Here is a 20,203-nt window from a genome sequence, read left to right as displayed (position 1 = left end):
GTAAGGTCTTCCTTTGCTGCATAAGAGATGCAACGAAAGAAAGAGATCACGCCTGCAAGCATCAAAGAAAAAAGAGAGAGAGTGCGCATGCAAGCATCACTGGAAGAAGAGACAGCACGCCTGCATGCGTCAAAGGGAAAAGAAATACCATGCCTGCAAGCATCACTGGAAAAACCCGCCAAAGAGAAAAAAAACAGCAGCCGCAGAGGCCAAAGCAGAGTTCCTAGAAGCCTTGGCGTTCCCCGAATCTGAGAAACACAGCCAAGTACTTGGGCCAGACCTAGACAAACAAGATCCAAGACAGCATGTCTCAGAATACGTCCATCAGCATCCCAACACAGATGATGACTATAATCCAGAATATCAGCCAGCTTACAGAGTGTCAAAGATCCTACTTTGAACCACAGTACCTCCAGCAGGACGGTATGTGACAATACGATGCTGACCACAACTACCGCCCTACAGAACAGAAGCTACAAACTTCGCTTCGACCTAAAGGGGTTGTCCCTTCACATCAGAACGGTATTGTACAGTCCCTAAGCCAGAAACCCCTAAAAGGTATGGTGATACACCACACATGCAGCATAACACCACCACACCGGGTAGTATTGGCGCTAACCAGGCCGACATGGACTTCGCTAAATTCTTTGCTAAACGGGAGATGGTTACCAAAGGACTTATAAAGTTCACCGATCACCCCAAGAACTACAGGGCATGGCAAACCTTCTTCCAGAACGCCATAAGAGACTTAGATCTTTCCTATAGTGAGGAGTTAGATCTCTTGGTAAAGTGGCTTGAAAGTGAGTCTGCTGAACACGCCAAAAGAATCAGAGACATTAACATAAACTATCCGGACAAAGGCCTAAAGATAGTGTGGGAAAGACTTAATGTGCTATGGGTCAATAGAAGCTATAGAAAATAGAAAGATAATTTTCCTGGAATGGTCGGCAGGGGTTACCAGAAGCTCAGGGAACTCAGTGACTTGCTGATAGAGGTACAAGTTGCTCAGGCAGAAGATGATCTTCCGGGGCTAGCATTCCTGGACACCGCCAGTGGTGTCAATCCGATTGTCCAAAAACTCCCTTATAACCTACAAGAGCAGTGAAACACGCAGGGTTACCATTATAAACGGTTTCATAATGTAACATTTCCTCCCTTCGTGGTGTTTGTAGACCTTGTTACTGAACAGGCGAGGATTAGGAATGATCCCAGTTTTGATTTTACATTGTCATGTCCCACTACCCCTGGTGTCAAACCTCATAAAACACCAGTGGCAGGCCACAAAACTAATGTTGCCTCCACAGGTTCTCCTTACAGGCCGTTTAAATCTTCTCAAGAAGAGAACAAACTCAAAGATCTTACCAAAGAATGCCCCCTGCACAAGAAACCACATTCTCTACAAAAATGCATAGCCTTCAGGGAGAAGTCTTTAGAAGACTGTAAAAAATTAATCAAAGAAAACATCTGCTTCAGGTGCTGCACTACAACATCGCACTTCGCTAGGAACTGTAAGGTCAGTGTGACATGCACAGAATGTGATAGCACAGAACATAACACGTCTTTACACCCTGGACCACCCTCTCAGGTATCATCCCAAGCAGAGGAGCATGATGTAAGGCAGATAGACACCGACAAAGATACCCAAGTATGAAAAACGAAAGGAGGGGGCACACTAATAGGTACAAATAATCCAAGGAGTGCAAGGGGGTGGTTAAAATAATCAAGGAAAAACAGACCCAAGAACGAGTCAAAAGAACCACCCTATGAATGCACATCCAAAAGTAATCATGGATAAAAATATAAAGTTTATTAAATCGCACCAAAAGACAAACACATAAAAAAATTGCATACAATATAAACGACATGTCGGTAATAAAATGGGACCGACACATGCAGACTCCACTGAACGTCCACAGATAAGGACATACCATCAATACCAGCTATATAAGATAAGCACCTATAAATAACATATAAGGATAAGGCCACAATCAAATGAAAACAGACCACAATGGGGTCAAATGATGAAAGCCAAACCCTGTATGAGCAGCTGGTGCAGTGGATCTGGATAAATGAGAAATGTCCAGCATTTCTCATTTATCCAGATCCACTGCACCAGCTGCTCATAATTTGGCTTTTATCATTCGGGTCGCAATGTCCATAGAAGACAGACTGTTCTTGGATATCATGGATCAAGGAATAGTAAAAGACAAGTCAAAAGGCTGGGTCGCACCGTTACCGTTTAAACCCCAAAGACAACACTTACCTAACAACAAAGAACTTATCTACAGTCGATTTATCTCCCTCAAGCACAAACTTCAGAGGACACCAGAGATGGGAGAACATTTCTTTACCTACATGGAAAGAATATTCCAGAACAACCATGCAGAAATGGCACCTACGCGCCAAGACTCCGAGGACTGTTGGTACTTACCCATATTCGGTGTGTATCATCCTAAAAAACAGGGCAGATACGAGTAGTATTCGACTCGAGCACCAGGTGCAAAGGAGTCTCGCTAAACAATGTCTTACTGTCTGGTCCAGACCTCAACAACAAACTTCTAGAGGTACTTCTATGCTTCCGAAGAGATTCCGTAGCATTTATGGCCGACATACAACAGATATTCCACTGCTTCCTTGTCAAGGAAGAACACAGAAACTATTTGAGGTTCTTCTGGTACCGCAACAACGACCCCAATGAAGAAATTGTAGAGAATCGAATGAGAGTGCACATCTTCGGAAACAGTACTTCCCCTGCAGTCGCTATCTACGGTCTCTGCTTCACCCTCTCTGACTGAATGTCTAAGTATGGGTCAGGCTACTTTCACACTCTTGTTTGGTGCGGATCCCTCATGGATCTGCACAGACTGATCCGTTCAGATAATACAACCATCTGCATCAGTTCAGAACGGATCCGTTTGTATTATCTTTAACATAGCCAATACGTCTTGAACACCATTGAAAGTCAATGGAGGACAGATCCGTTTTCTATTGTGCCAGATTGTGTCATAGAAAACGGATCCGTCCCCATTGACTTACATTGTGTGTCAGAACGGATCTGTTTGGCTCAGTTTCGTCAGGCGGACACCATGTCCGCCTCCAAAACTGAATGGAGATGGAACAGAGGCAAACTCATTCTGAGCGGATCCTTTTCCATTCACAATGCATTAGGGCAAAACTAATCCATTTTGGACCGCTTGTGAGAGCCCTGAACAGATCTAACAAACGGAAAGCCAAAACGCCAGTGTGAAAGTAGCCTCAGATGTCAGATCCTTTGTGGAAAAAGATTTCTACGTGGACGACTGCTTGAAATCCACACTCACGAACGAAACCGCAATTTGTCTCTTTAAAAGGGCTCAAGAAATGCTCGCTCTAATTTGAGGTTGCACAAAATCGACTCCAACAGCCATGAGTTAATGGAAGCCTTCTCACCCCAAGACCATTCAAGTGATCTAAAGGACTTCGATCTTGGCAACGACTCCCTTCCCATGCAGTGGAGCCTCGGTTTGCTCTGGGATTTAAAGGCAGACACATTCACCTTCCAAATCAGCAAGGAAGAAAAACACTTCACACGCAGAGGAGTCCTGTCCACCATAAACAGCTTATATGATCCTCTGGTATTCGTAGCACCTGTTACCATCCAAGGTAAAATGATGCTAAGGGACTTTACCACAGAGACGTCTGATTGGGAAAAAGGACCAGCCTTCACGTGGCACGACCCTATGCTCTCATGCCATCTACTGAAGTCAAGATGCAAAGACTATATATCTTCTGCGATGCATCAGTCAAAGCAGTTGCAGCCGTAGCATACCTAAAGACCATTGACGTCAAAGAACAATGCCACATAGGATTTTTCATGAGCCAGATCAAACTGGCGCCACTCCACGAACACACAATACCAAGACAGGAGCTCTGCGCTGCTGTGCTTGTAGTAGAGTTGGCTGAACTTATAACAACAGGAATGAACCATGGAAATTCAAAATCGAAATTCGAGTTTTATACGGACAGCAAGGTAGTCCTAGGATATATTTGCAACGGAACCAGACGCTTTTAAGTCTATGTCAGCAATCGGGTGCTAAGGATCAGGAGATCCGCTTGTCATAAACAGTTGCACTACGTGCCTACACAGCATAATCCTGCAGACCACGTGACTAGATCTGTTGCAGCGAGCCACCTTAAAGACACAACATGGTTTACGGGTCCTGCATTCTTGCATTGTTCAATGTCTTGCAGTACCATAGCCGACACGTTTGAATAGGTAGACCCAGATGCAGATGAAGAAATCCAACCTGAACTATCTGTTCTACGTACGGTGACTTCGGACCACCAACTCAAATCTCATCGTTTTGACAGGTTCTCCACCTGGATGTCGCTTGTTCGTGCTATAGCCTGTCTAGTTCATATAGCTCAGTCTTACAAATCGACATTACCTGTAAGCCAGAAGCCGTGCAATGGTTGGCATCACTGCAAACACGCCTTTACCGCTGCTAATTTCGAAAAGGCCAAAAACATGATAATTCGCACTATACAACAAGAATGTTATGCTAAGGAAATAGACTACCTCAGCAAAGGTCAAACTGTCTCCAAGGATAGTGTTTTAAAGAAGCTTGATCCCATCATTGACCAAAACGGGTTGATAAGAAAGGAGGATTCCGTGGTGGCGTCTGTTGACACCAGACGGGGAGTGTTCTGACCAGCAGGGTTTGAATTTAATTCTATTTCACGTCAGCCAGATTTTAGTATTCCTGTGGTGATGAATGTGGTAATAGTGCAGCGTCCCACTACGTGTGTGTGGGCACTGCTTAAAAGCACTTTTTACAGTATTAAAAGCACTAGGTTGTAATGTATCATTTTGAATGTATTTATCTGTAAAATCCCTGTTAACGGGCCTATTACGTGTAATTTATACATCCCGCCACTAGATGGGGATAAAGTTCAGGTCCTATATATATATATATATATATATATATATATATATATCCAGGTCAGGCCTAGTGAGGGAGTTGAGTTGAGACCGGGAGAGAGTTGAGATTAGTCAGATAAGAAAATGTAGTTCAGAAGAGAGCAGATCTGAGGTAGTCAGATCAGATTAGCGGGAGGAAAGATAGAGTGAAGACTTCATGACAAAGATTAGTGAGTGGAGCCAACTTCGCTAGGAGGTGATACCCAGATGTGAGGCGCAGAAGAGCGTTTTCCTTCTGTGGCCGGACTATAGACTTGCATCCCTGACCAGTAGCAGAAGAGTTTGCCTCCCTGAAAAAGAAACAAGCATTCCTAGTTATTCATCGGTGTTAAGAGACATAGTTGAGGGCCACAGACACCTTTGCATGGTGGAGGCTTTATAGCTTCAGGCAGCCACACCAAACTTCTAAGAGACAGTTGAGTTTTCCTGTCCAAAATATTCAGCTTGTAGGGAAAGACAAGTAATAGGATCCAGCACATCTAAAGGAACCAGGTACACCTAACCCACTGCTCCAAAGCCACAAAACCTAAACAGCCTAAAACAGTGGATTTGCAGAATTAACTCTGTACCATCTAAAGACTGCATATTTGTACTGCTGCAACCAAGAGACATCCAAAGTAAAAGTTGTGAGTTGCATCTTACCACTGTCTACCTCATTATTACTAACCATGGTTGTACCACCATTAACGGTACTGGAGTCACAACAAAAACCATCAAGGGACTCAGCCGCAACAAGCACCCTAAGCACCCCTAACATCAAGGGCACCTCAACCTACTACAGAGCGTGCCCCGGAGGATTTCGTGCTGTCCACCTCAACACTGTGCTGCCAGCCCAGGGAGGCTATCTGCTAACCGTGAGTAAACTGATGAACTGTGTGTTATATCATTTGGCCCCTCATCGGTCCACCGTGCACCTCACGTGTTGCCCCTGCGACTGGCTGGCTGCAATAGCACCATCTAGCAGTGTTAAATTGTATTGCACCTTGTTTTTCTTGTTTCAAAGACTTCTGTATTGTGGGTGGTGCAAAGCTTTGTGGGAGGGCAAAGCAACCTGGGAAAGAGACGTCTCCAGGACACAGTACATGGCTGTCCTCCTGCATATCTCCTTCTTAAACTCCTCCATCCTGGTAAAAGCATATCTGGTGAGAAATCTATTAGCTGAACATGTTTTTTGATAAGTTATATAGAAAAAGGGGAAAAAAATCAGGTTGACAACTTAGACCAGAAGACTTAAAATAGCACAAAGGTACAAAATTACATCTTCTGTTCCTTTACCAGATCCGGTGTTGGGGGGCAGCCAATGGCAGGTGGTCACAGGGACGAGCCTCCCTAGTATTGCGGGTGACGCTAGGGAGGCCCGTCCCAGTCAGCCATTGGCTGCCCCCTCCCCAACACCGAATATTTTTGTCCGCACATGGGGAGAAGCAGGGGCGGCCCCGTGGGGACCAGGAGCGATGCGGGGAGCCAGGTAAGTAGAATCAGTGTAAGGGGCCCGGGAATTTGGAGAGGCATTTCCAGACTCTGATAACGCCTTTAATCTGCTTTTAGTTCACTTAGCTCAACTCAATGGTTCAGTTTTGGATGAGTATGTACTGCTTCCATGTACTGCATCCTTACTGAATGCCTGTTGGCAGGTTCAATACTATTAAACCAAAAATACTGCCAAGTAGGGCTGATCCATGAAAATGGTTTGTGGCGTTTCAGAGATGAAAAACAAACAACTTTTATGCTTATGGCAAATTAGGGTCGGGGCCTAGCCACTGAATGCACCTTTTCCCAGTGCTGTCACGTCCCTTGATGCACTAAATACCCCATTTGCTTTAAAGACTTATTTCACACTAGCTATACAGAATGAGATAGGATCTGTTTAGGGAAAAACGAATCGTTTTGCAGGCAAGTTTTATCAGTTTTGTCTGTGATTGAATTCAGTGTTTCAGTTGTTTCCGCGTGGATGCAATCAGTTTTTGATGCCTTTTTGCACAATCATCAGTGCAAAAAAGCTTTGCATCTGGATGCCTTCTATTTTTCACGCAGGCTCCATTTATTTCTAATCCAGGGCTGCGAGAACACACATTATACACTACCCACAAAAAGTTAGGGCTTGTGGATGAAATTTCAGGATGAACCTAAAATGCACTCTAACCTTTACAGATTAACTTATTGTGACCTTCTCTAAACTTTTGAATGCGCATGTCCAAATGTTCAATGTTTCAGTACTTTTTACTTGCTGTTCTCTAACAAGGAGCTTAATGGCAGAATTCACACCAGGTGTTTGAGCCATGAATCGCCCAATAAATTTCCTAGTTCAATTAGAATTGCTATTTAAACAGTCCTCCTCATCATGCTGTTAACATGCTGACATCATAAGACTATCATGCACACGACCGTTCTGTTTTTTGCAGTCCGCAAAAAACGGAAGCCGCCAGTGTGCCTTCCGAAATTTGCGGAACGGGCGGCCCATTGTAGAAATGCCTATTCTTGTCCACAAAACGGACAAGAATAGGACATGCTATATTTTTTTGGCGGGGCCACGGAACGGTGCAACGGATGCGGACAGCAAACGGAGTGCTGTCCACATCTTTTGTGGCCACATTGAAGTGAATGGGTCCGCACCCGAGCCGCAAAAAATGCAGCTCGGATGCGGACCACAAAAACGGTCGTGTGCATGAGGCCTTAGACAACACCTAACAATTGATCAACAGTACTTCGCCATTGTGAGGCTTCAAGCAGAATGTTCTCAGACGGAAGTGTTCCCTGAGCTTAGAGTGTCATCAGCAGGTTGCAACAGAGACTCAGAAAGACTGGAAGAGTTACAGAAAGGTATAGAAATGGAGGTCATTGGGCCACATCCCAAACTAATGACCGCTTCATTGTGAACAATGTGCTGCGGAACCGGATGATGAATTCCACACAAATCCAGGCACATTTAAGAGAGTTGAGAGACACCCAGATGTCACTTCAGACCGTTCAAAACCATTTACATTTGCTAGACGACCTACAAGGGTACCTGCCCACAGACATCATCGTCTTGCATGGACCAGGGATCATCTACGCTGAGCAGAAATGATGGCCGCCAACAATGTCGGCGACATCAAGGAGAGCGCTATGCATCAGCCACTGTTGTCAATAGATGAGCCTTTGGTGGTGTGGCAGTGGAGCTGCCAGAGGGCCACATGACGGCCATTGAAAGGGTGTATCTCACCCAGAGGAGCCTGGGTGAGAACAGAAAAGTCCCGGCAAAGCATGTAAAGGGGGTGTTGTTTGCACCAGGAGTGTGTCACCAAGGGGCTCGGCCTTGGTGGAGTAAAGGCCCTAGATATAGGTGGCCACTAAGCTAGTTCGTGGACACCAAGCTACTTAGCTTAGCTGGCTCCAGCTAGTCCAGGGGAGGTTTTTTCTGGGAACAGGCAATGTGTTGGGTGGGTGCCTGTTCCCCATGTTCCACTCCGGGATTTAAGAATATGCCCATGTGCAGGGATGCTATTTAATCCTGTTGCTGGACTTGGGTGGGGCTCTCAGTCTGAGGAAGGAGCAGGCTGCGCTAAAGCCTGTGGGAGCCGGGACCCTCTGACCCTGTGTGAGGTAAGCACTGATGTGTTTTGGGGAGCTGGGTGGTAGACCCGGATCCTGCTAGAGAGGGACTATACTGTTTAATCAGTGTCCAGACGGCTGAGGATTTGTTTTGATTTATGTTTTGGTTGCTGTTTGAGCGCGAAGACTGCCAAATAAATGCACTGTTTGGACACTAAAGCCTTTGTCTGGAAGAAGTCTGTGAAAATGACCACCGAATAAAAAGATGATCACTTACATATGGTGTCAGATGCGGGCAAGTTGTCCAGGAAAAAAGGCAGCAACAGCAGGTTGCTAGGGGCAACGACGAGACAGCAGGTGCTGCTAATCTGGACACTTCTACTGTGTTTGCAAGAAGTTGCTGTGTGGAGATTTAAAGGGCCAGAGGCCCATGAAAGAGAGAAACCTGGAGACTGTGGTCTCAAATTAAAGTGGACTTATTTGCTGAGAAAGTCTGTTTCTATGGGGTGGATAGAGGATGGCAGCTGGTGCAAGCCAATCTGGAGCATGAAAAGTTCAGGGAGGAGGCTAAACAAGAGCAAGTAAAGTGGCAACAGGAGTATAAAAAACTCATGAAGAAGTTGGACAGACAAAGAGAAGTCCTATCCCAAGGCGTTTCCCACGGTAACAGTGGTGCTGAGGAACTGGCTAGTGACCTCATGGCCAAGAGGTGTGCCGTTGCCAAGGGCAACCGATGGGAACAGAGTGAGATGGAGAGTGGTGCGGCTCTCAAGAGTTCCAGTGTTTACGGCCAGTGTGTACCAAGTCCCAGAGAGGAAGTGCGGAGGTGCCATAAGACCGTTGCTGGGAGCAACGAACCACAACAGCATGCAGCTGTCCCACAACAGAGAGAGTGCTGCTGGAGATGCTGTCAAGTGGGAAAGTGTGCACCTGATTGTCCTATGGTCAAGGGTCAGGTGACCAGGAATCAAAGGCTGCATCAAGGAGAAGGATGGTGACGGCTGGGGAGCTGTGTGTATAGCACTTGAGAGCGTTGAACCTGTGACGACAATGGGTAAGAGCGTTCCAGTTATTGCTTGTATAGCAGATAATGTGACAGTGAGCCGGCCGCAGTTGCTACCTGCTGTGCCGGGAGGTGTTGAGACATCGGGACTAGAGACTGCTCCGAAAATGTGCAACATTGTGGTGAATGGCAGTTCAGTGCAGGCGGTGTTGGACACAAGGTGCCAGGTGAACCTGGTACATGCCAGCTTGGTAGCTGGGGACCATGTGATGGACATGGACAGGGATAGCAAGGACTTTCCTGTGGTTCGCACTGAGGGTGAAACTTCAGTGACAACTGGGACTTATGAACTTGATGTTAAAAATACTCTCATGCCTAAGAGAATGTTCAGCCGTAATTTCCCGTTGTTCTGGGGAAAGGGAAACACTCCTGCAGAACCTGAATCTATCCCTTTAAATGAGAGTGTGACGGAGATACACATTGCACACAGTGGTGTGAGTGAAATGACCATTGGAAACAATGGTGCAGATAAGGTGCAAGGTGATCGTACCAAGTTTACAGAACTGTATAATGAAATGTAATGTCATATGAAATATGTGATAATAATGACGTGCTTTTTTTTACCGCAGCAGGCTGTTATTGGGGAAGAAGCTCCCCCTGTTGGTAAAAATGTAATGATGTAGAAATGCTGATAAATGTTGAGGGCATACAGCTGAGAGAACCCACTGTAGACAATGTGGTGGGGCTAGAGTATGTACCACGCATACCAGAAGTGGATATGCAGTATCCACAGGGTTCTATGGTTGCTGGGGAAATGTCCAAGGTGGGGATTAGCTCATTCGTGCCCTTAGAGGTCAGGATTAATAATGACATGAGCAGTATATGTGACATATGTGCTGTGACTAATAACAACTCAGAGAGTGAGGCTACCATGTCAAGACCCTGCGAAATTCAGGTAGTCACTAATAGCGACCAGACGACAGTTATACCTGACGTGACGAGAGCTGAGTGGGGAGACGGCAGCATAGTGTCTGAGACCCATATCCAGGCAGAGGTAAATGACCCGACACGTCAGTACAGCTTCAATCCTGAAGATTTCTCTCTCTTCACACTGTCCCTAGATATAATAGAGAAGGGACTAGCTGTCTTCACAGAGTCACCAAAGAAGACTGCAGTAGACATAAACAAAGTGCTTAAAGGGACCCTGGGTGGAACCCTCACAGGGTGTCTAAAAGAGAATGATGATACTCCTACATCGGCTGCAGCAGAACAGAGTCAAAAGGAGGCCCTCTCCTAGGCTCGAACCCTTGAAGAAGCGCTTAAGGAGGCCCTCTCCTAGAGCCTAAACGAATGGGTGAACCTCTGGAGGGATTGCCAGAAGACGACGAGTCTGGTGAAGATCCCGGTGTCCCCAGTACATCCAACCTTGATGAGAAAGAGGAGGAGGAGTACAGAATGGAAGTATATGATGCAGTGTCTGAGAAGGCTAACAAAGTAAATGAAGACTCCAAAGGGGACTCAAAGGCTGAAGTAGCTAAGGCCGATGAGATGGAATGGGAATCATGGATCTGCAAAAACGCTTCCGTTACAATAATACAACCGCATGCATCAGTCATGAACTGATCCGGTTATATTATGTCTTCTACAGCCATGGCGTTTTCTATTGTGCCAGATTGTGTCAGAGAAATGGATCCGTCCCCAATGACTTACATTGTGTGCCAGGACAGATCCGTTTGGCTCTGCTTCGTCAGGCGGACAGCAAAACACTGCAGGCAGTGTTTCGGTGTCCGCCTCCAGAGCGGAATGGTGACTGAACACAGGCAAACTGATACATTGTGAGCATATCCTTTTCCATTCAGAATGCATTAGGCCCCTTTCACACGAGCGAGTATTCCGCACGGATGCGATGCGGGAGGTGAACGCATTGCACCCGCACTGAATACCGACCCATTCATTTCTATGGGGCTGTTCACATGAGCGGTGATTTTCACGCATCACTTATGCGTTGCGTGAAAATCGCAGCATGTTCTATATTCTGCGTTTTTCACGCAACGCAGGCCCCATAGAAGTGAATGGGGTTGCGTGAAAATCCCAAGCATCCGCAAGCAAGTGCGGATGCGGTGCGATTTTCATGCACGGTTGCTAGGAGACTATCGGGATGGAGACCCGATCATTATTATTTTCCCTTATAACATGGTTATAAGGGAAAATAATAGCATTCTGAATACAGAATGCAAAGTAAAATAGCACCGGAGGGGTTAAAAAAAAATAAAAAAAAATTTAACTCACCTTAATCCACTTGCTCGCGTAGCCCGACATCTCCTTGTGTCTCCTTTGTTGAAGGACCTGTGGTGAGCATTAATTATAGTTCAAGGACCTGTGATGACGTCACTCCGGTCATCACATGGTACGTCACATAATCTTTTACCATGGTGATTCACCATGGTAAAAGATCATGTGAAGTACCATGTGATGACCGGAGTGACGTCATCACAGGTCCTTGAACTATAATTAATGCTCACCACAGGTCTTTCAACAAAGGAGACACAAGGAGATGCCGGGCTACGCGAGCAAGTGGATTAACCACCTCCGGACCGCCGAACGCAGCGACGCTTCCTGGAGGTGGTTGATTGATTCCTCCTGGACGCGCCGGCGTGTCCTCTCGCGAGATTTCCTGTGAACGCGCGCACACAGGCGCGCGCGTTCACAGGAACGGAAGGTAAGAGAGTGGATCTCCAGCCTGCCAGCGGCGATCATTCGCTGGCAGGCTGGAGATGTGTTTTTTTTAACCCCTAACAGGTATATTAGACGCTGTTTTGATAACAGCGTCTAATATACCTGCTACCTGGTCCTCTGGTGGTCCCCTTTGTTTGGATCGACCACCAGAGGACACAGGTAGCTCAGTAATATGTAGCACCAAGCACCACACAACACTACACCCCCCCCCGTCACTTATTAACCCCTTATTCACCCCTGATCACCCCAGATCACCCCATATAGACTCCCTGATCACCCCCCTGTCATTGATAACCCCCTGTAAGGCTCCATTCAGACATCCGTATGATTTTTACGGATCCACTGATAGATGGATCGGATCCGCAAAACACATACGGACGTCTGAATGGAGCCTTACAGGGGAGTGATCAATGACGGAGGTGATCACCCCATATAGACTCCCTGATCACCCCCCTGTCATTGATCACCCCCCTGTAAGGCTGCATTCAGATGTCCGTATGTTTTTTACGGATCCACGGATACATGGATCGGATCCGCAAAACACATACAGACGTCTGAATGGAGCCTTACAGGGGGGTGATCACTTCACTTGGGCCAAAAAAACTTGGGCCAAAAAAATGTCTGAATGGAGCCTTACAGGGGGGTGATCAATGACAGGGGGGTGATCAATGACAGGGGGGTGATCAGGGAGTCTATATGGGGTGATCACCCCCCTGTAAGGCTGCATTCAGATGTCCGTATGATTTTTACGGATCCACTGATACATGGATCGGATCCGCAAAACGCATACGGACATCTGAATGCAGCCTTACAGGGGGGTAATCAATGACGGGGGTGATCACCCCATATAGACTCCCTGATCATCCCCCTGTCATTGATCACCCCCCTGTAAGACTGCATTCAGATGTCCGTATGATTTTTTAGGGCCCCTAGAATGCCAGGTAATGAGCATGAGTATATGTAAAAAGACACCCCAAAACACATTGCCCAACTTCTCCTGAATACGGCGATACCACATGTGTGACACTTTTTTGCAGCCTAGATGGGCAAAGGGGCCCACATTCCAAAGAGCACCTTTAGGATTTCACAGGTCATTTAACTACTTACCACACATTAGGGCCCCTGGAAAATGCCAGGGCAGTATAACTACCCCACAAGTGACCCCATTTTGGAAAGAAGACACCCCAAGGTATTCTGTGAGGGGCATGGCGAGTTCCTAGAATTTTATATTTTTGGTCACAAGTTAGCGGAAAATGATGATTTTTATATTTTGTTTTCCTTACAAAGTCTCATATTCCACTAACTTGTGACAAAAAATAAAAACTACCATGAACTCACTATGCCCATCACGAAATACCTTGGGGTGTCTTCTTTCCAAAATGGGGTCAATTGTGGGGTAGTTATACTGCCCTGGCATTCTAGGGGCCCAAATGTGTGGTAAGAAGTTTGAAATCAAAATGTGTAAAAAATGACCGGTGAAATCCGAAAGGTGCTCTTTGGAATATGGGCCCCTTTGCCCACCTAGGCTGCAAAAAAGTGTAACACATGTGGTATCTCCGTACTCAGGAGAAGTTGGGGAATGTGTTTTGGGGTGTCATTTTACATATACCCATGCTGGGTGAGAGAAATATCTTGGCAAAAGACAACTTTTTCCATTTTTTTTATACAAATTTGGCATTTGACCAAGATATTTATCTCACCCAGCATGGGTATATGTAAAATGACACCCCAAAACACATTCCCCAACTTCTCCTGAGTACAGCGATACCACATGTGTGGCCTTTTTTTGCAGCCTAGGTGGGCAAAGGGGCCCACATTCCAAAGAGCACCTTTCGGATTTCACCGGTCATTTTTTACACATTTTGATTTCAAAGTACTTACCACACATTTGGGCCCCTAGAATGCCAGGGCAGTATAACTACCCCACAAGTGACCCCATTTTGGAAAGAAGACACCCCAAGGTATTCGCTGATGGGCATAGTGAGTTCATAGAAGTTTTTATTTTTTGTCACAAGTTAGTGGAATATGAGACTTTGTAAGAAAAAATAAAAGAAAAAATCATCATTTTCCACTAACTTGTGACAAAAAATAAAAAGTTCTACGAACTCACTATGCCCATCAGCGAATACCTTAGGGTGTCTACTTTCCGAAATCGGGTCATTTGTGGGGTGTTTGTACTGTCTGGGCATTGTAGAACCTCAGGAAACATGACAGGTGCTCAGAAAGTCAGAGCTGCTTCAAAAAGCGGAAATTCACATTTTTGTACCATAGTTTGTAAACGCTATAACTTTTACCCAAACCCTTTTTTTTTTTACCCAAACATTTTTTTTTTATCAAAGACATGTAGAACAATAAATTTAGAGAAAAATGTATATATGGATGTCGTTTTTTTTGCAAAATTTTACAACTGAAAGTGAAAAATGTCATTTTTTTGCAAAAAAATCGTTAAATTACGATTAATAACAAAAAAAGTAAAAATGTCAGCAGCAATGAAATACCACCAAATGAAAGCTCTATTAGTGAGAAGAAAAGGAGGTAAAATTCATTTGGGTGGTAAGTTGCATGACCGAGCAATAAACGGTGAAAGTAGGGTAGGTCAGTAGTGTAAAAAGTGGCCTGGTCTTTAAGGGTGTTTAAGCTATAGGGGCTGAGGTGGTTAATGTGAGTTAAATTTTTTTAAAAAATTTTTTAACCCCTCCAGTGCTATTTTACTTTGCATTCTGTATTCAGAATGCTATTATTTTCCCTTATAACCATGTTATAAGGGAAAATAATACAATCCACAGAACACCCATCCCAAGCCCGAACTTCTGTGAAGAAGTTCGGGTTTGGGTACCAAACACGCACGATTTTTCTCACGCGAGTGCAAAACGCATTACAATGTTTTGCACTCGTGCGGAAAAATCGCAGGTGTTCCCGCAACGCACCCGCACATTTTTCCGCAACGCCCGTGTGAAAGAGGCCTTAGGGCAAAACTGATCCATTTTGGACCGCTTGTGAGAGCCCTGAACGGATCTCACAAACAGAAATCCAAAATGCTAGTGTGAAAGTGGCCTATCTCTGTACCCCAGAACCTCAATGACCTGAGGGCCGCATTTTAAGAAGAGTGGGATGCCATGTTTCAGCAGACAATAAATCGGCTTGTGAACAGGATGAGTCATCATTTAACCCGAAAGCCAAATATCCCTAACTTTTTGTGAGTAGAGTAGTATATGCTGCAATTTTTCCTGAATGCAGAGATGATCAGTGATAAACAATGCTCATGTGCACATACCCATTGAAATTAATGGGTCAGTACAGAGTCTGGATGCTACCTGTTCACAACACGCACCACATCTAGATGGAAAACTCGCTCGTGTATAAGAAAATTAAAGTTGCCACAACTGAACTTCACAAGACAGATATTTTAAATTGGCAGGCTCAACCTTATTAGGCAATATACCTGGTTTAATAAGGCTGATACTGCTGACACATGCTCAATAACATTGAATATATTTGGAAGTGAATCGGGCACAGAAAAAAAAACTAATACAGCAATGACATAGCGTCTACATTGTCTACATTGAATGATTTACCTTGCTGTTATTTGTTGCAGGCAGATAAAGAACAAAATGGGAAGTGTTAAAAAAATCTTCAAGTGTTAAGGTTACAGCCTGTATTGGAAAAAAAAAAAAAAAAAAGTACTATTACTTTTATATAAGAGCTTCTACAAAAATAATATAACCAGTGTCAATAATTCAGCAGTAATATGTGAGGATCAGTTAAACTGTGCCACTAAAAGCAAAAATATTACATTGTTTAAGGCAGGCATGCTCAACCTGCGGCCCTCCAGCTGTTGTAAAACTAGAACTCCCACCATGCCCTGCTGAAGGCTGATAGCTGTAGGCTTTTCAGGCATGCTGGGAGTTGTAGTTTTGCAACAGCTGGAGGGCCGCAGGTTGAGCATGCCTGGTTTAAGGGGACTGACTGTACTGACTATATACAGTGTGTGGGTATATATAAAGTATATATATATATATAATATATAAAGCTGAGTATATGTATGTCCGCTAAAGGAATCCGCACGTCATATTTACAATCACAAAATTTTGCACAGCTGCCTCCTGTGACTCGGGGAACATCATAGACTATGTTTTCAGTGGAAATTTTCACCCGAGCTTTGTCAAAAAATACGCTTAGTAACCTAAAGCCAAACTACAGGAGCCATTGTCTGTTGTTGCAGTTAGCCTGGATATTCATCAGGTTGCATATGGCAACCAATCACAGCTCAGCTTCTAATTTGCTACAGGTCATTAATATGAGCTCTGATTGGTTTCTATAGGCAATGAAGGACATTCTTATTATAAGACAGCTTTTGTGTGAGTTAATATGATTTTGATTGCGACACTTAGCAATCGTTTAAAGGCTGATGTAGCTCACATGAACTTAACTGTATACTAATTCTGTGAGATTTTATATACTGTCAATTAAAAACAATAATGCCCCGCTGTGGAGGTCTTTGTTAGGGGGCGGGTGGGATGTTGTATAGGTCACTGTTAAAGTGCGGGCATCTGTGAAGGTCACATTTTAAGGAGGCGGGGCACTGTGGGGGATAGTGTTAACGGGGTGGGGGGCTGTGGAGGTCACTGTTAGGCGCCATTCAACGGATCCGCAAAACACGGACAGCAGCAATGTGCGTTCCGCATTTTGCGGACCGCACATTGACGGCACTAATAGAATATGCCTGTTCTTATCCGCGGAACGGAAGTGCGAATCCGCAATTCGTGTCCGGGCATGAATGAATGGGTCGGCAATTCCGTTCCGCAAAATGCGGAACAAAATTATTCACATGTCCGCAAAATGGGTCCGCATCCGTTCCGCAATTTTGCGGAACGGGTGCAGACCCATTCATTTTTAATGGGACTGGAATGTGCTGTCCGCATCCGCACTTCCGCATCCGTGCTTCTGTTTCCGCAAATAAATAGAACATGTCCTATTCTTGTCCGCAATTGCGGACAAGATTAGGCATTTTCTGTTATATTGCCGGTGATGTGCGGATCCGCAGAACACTTACGGACAGGGTGCTTAAGGGGGCAGGGTGCTTACATGTCACACACACCTAGTTAACGACACACACAAACATTAAACTAAATAGACAAAATATACCCGTGTGAAGCCGGGTCCTTCTGATAGTATGTATGTATGTATGTATGTGTATATATTTATATATATATATATATATATATATATATATATATATATATATATAGAGAGAGAGAGAGAAAAAACGGACAGCACTCCAGATAAAAAGCAATGGTGTTTATTCACCCATGTGGAAGGCAACGTTTCAGCTCATACAAGAGCCTTTCTCAAGCAATGAACACAGTGCATGATGGGGTATATATAGTCCAACCCCTAATACATCACAATAAAATCAATCAACAACAATATACAAAAATAAAGTGCAGATAGTGCATAGACAATGCATAAATACATAGAAGATGTGCATTATTCATAAGCGGCAGCCCGCACCGGTATTATAACATGTGTACAGTACAAGACATATACATTATACCATAAAAACCAATAATTAATAAGTGAATACAGGTGCACATAATCAACAATGTGGGCGGAGAGATGTAAGGTGACGCTGCAAGGAGGGAGCGGTGACATACCCAATGTTGTCCTCTGTGCCACACACGCCAAGCCCCGCCGAATCCGGCGTTCCGATGAGAGCACTGCGCAAGCGCCAAGTTGCGTCAAGACCACAGCATGACATCATCACATGTCGTTGCGGGAGCATGCGCACTAATGCTAGGCCGCTCAGTCGGCCATTTCACATTAGGTAAGAGCCTCACAATACTGTGTGTGCGCATGTCCATGTAGGGAATAGACAGGATAGCGCATCACGGAGAATATTCCGTGTTCTGTGGCGTGGATATGTTGGAGACAGGGGAGGGGCTGCAACTCATTAGAGACACAGACCCTCACCCCATATGGGCGTAGCACAACGGCGACCACGACGGGGCTCGCCATGGCCACCATAAGCAGAGCCCACCAGATCCCTCCAAGAACCACCCCCAATTTTAGACACACAATATACCATTTCAGAGGCTGATCAACAAAACAAATACATTTTTGGCACAACTTGGGGATTAAAGCAGAGATACTAACGATCATATAAAATACAGGTATGTGGACACAGTGTTCATACACAGGGTACGCCCCACTTCACAATCTCGCAGCGTCCATCTCATCTGTGAAAATAAAAGCAAGAAGAAAAAATGAGAATGGCTTAATGGTGTTCATAATACACGAAGTACCACCAGAGGTATATCGTATATCACATATATGACAATGTAGGGCAAACTGCTTATCTAGGAATACACCCCTATTCCTAGATAAGCAGTTTGCCCTACATTGTCATATATGTGATATACGAAATACCTCTGGTGGTACTTAGTGTATTATGAACACCATTAAGCCATTCTCATTTTTTCTTCTTGCTTTTATTTTCACAGATGAGATGGACGCTGCGAGATTGTGAAGTGGGGCGTACCCTGTGTATGAACACTGTGTCCACATACCTGTATTTTATATGATCGTTAGTATCTCTGCTTTAATCCCCAAGTTGTGCCAAAAATGTATTTGTTTTGTTGATCAGCCTCTGAAATGGTATATTGTGTGTCTAAAATTGGGGGTGGTTCTTGGAGGGATCTGGTGGGCTCTGCTTATGGTGGCCATGGCGAGCCCCGTCGTGGTCGCCGTTGTGCTGCGCCCATATGGGGTGTGGGTCTGTGTCTCTAACGAGTTGCAGCCCCTCCCCTGTCTCCAACATATCCACGCCACAGAACACGGAATATTCTCCATGATGCCCTGTCCTGTCTATTCCCTACATGTACTGACAGTGCCCGTCACGACCTTTGTGGTCTGGCGAGCTGGTGGGCGTGAGGCGAAAATCACAACCGGATTAGACAAGTACGGGTTTATTGAGAGACAACGCGTTTCGGGGTGCGCATGACCCCTTTATCAAGTCTACAAGAAACATAAATAATAACAAAATAGTATATACATGTACAATTTGTACTCAAAGGGGGGGAAATTTTTTGTAGGTATTAAAAGCGAGGGTTGGATAAAACTCATAATAATAATAACGATAGTCGAAAATAAGAGATAATTTAACATGGGAATACATATGAATTGATCGATTTCTACCTATTTATTTATTTATCTATTTATATATTTATGTATGAATTCAGGCTTATATACACAATTTTATATGATGACATATGAGAACTGAATCTTTTTATCAAATTTTTATCAAATTGTTGTGCTTTTGTGAACCATTAACGATACGCCTACGCATTCATTTTCTTTGATGCCTATTCGTTATAGGCCTCTTTTCTCTATAGTCTTTATCCAGAAAAAACATTATACACTGCGTGCAGAATTATTAGGCAAATGAGTATTTTGACCACATCATCCTCTTTATGCATGTTGTCTTACTCCAAGCTGTATAGGCTCGAAAGCCTACTACCAATTAAGCATATTAGGTGATGTGCATCTCTGTAATGAGAAGGGGTGTGGTCTAATGACATCAACACCCTATATTAGGTGTGCCTAATTATTAGGCAACTTCCTTTCCTTTCGCAAAATGGGTCAAAAGAAGGACTTGACAGTCTCAGAAAAGTCAAAAATAGTGAGATATCTTGCAGAGGGATGCAGCACTCTTAAAATTGCAAAGCTTCTGAAGCGTGATCATCGAACAATCAAGCGTTTCATTCAAAATAGTCAACAGGGTCGCAAGAAGCGTGTGGAAAAACCAAGGCGCAAAATAACTGCCCATGAACTGAGAAAAGTCAAGCGTGCAGCTGCCAAGATGCCACTTGCCACCAGTTTGGCCATATTTCAGAGCTGCAACATCACTGGAGTGCCCAAAAGCACAAGGTGTGCAATACTCAGAGACATGGCCAAGGTAAGAAAGGCTGAAAGAC

At 44.6% G+C, this 20,203-nt stretch overlaps 1 protein-coding gene across 2 annotated transcripts in view; it reads right to left on the bottom strand.

Annotated features, from left to right (window-relative positions):
• The window catches only part of PGAP1 (post-GPI attachment to proteins inositol deacylase 1), a 1,296,519-nt gene that overhangs the window by 676,591 nt on the left and 599,725 nt on the right, over positions 1-20,203 (bottom strand). For both annotated transcript variants that reach the window (XM_040441657.1, XM_040441658.1), the window contains exon 13: positions 15,806-15,883. In XM_040441657.1, coding sequence (XP_040297591.1) covers positions 15,806-15,883 — 78 coding nt within the window. The remainder of the gene's footprint in view (positions 1-15,805; positions 15,884-20,203) is intronic.

The sequence above is a fragment of the Bufo bufo genome, chromosome 7, assembly GCF_905171765.1.
Source record: "Bufo bufo chromosome 7, aBufBuf1.1, whole genome shotgun sequence".
NCBI classification, from domain to species: Eukaryota; Metazoa; Chordata; class Amphibia; order Anura; family Bufonidae; genus Bufo; species Bufo bufo.
This window is presented reverse-complemented; position numbering and strand designations above follow the sequence as displayed.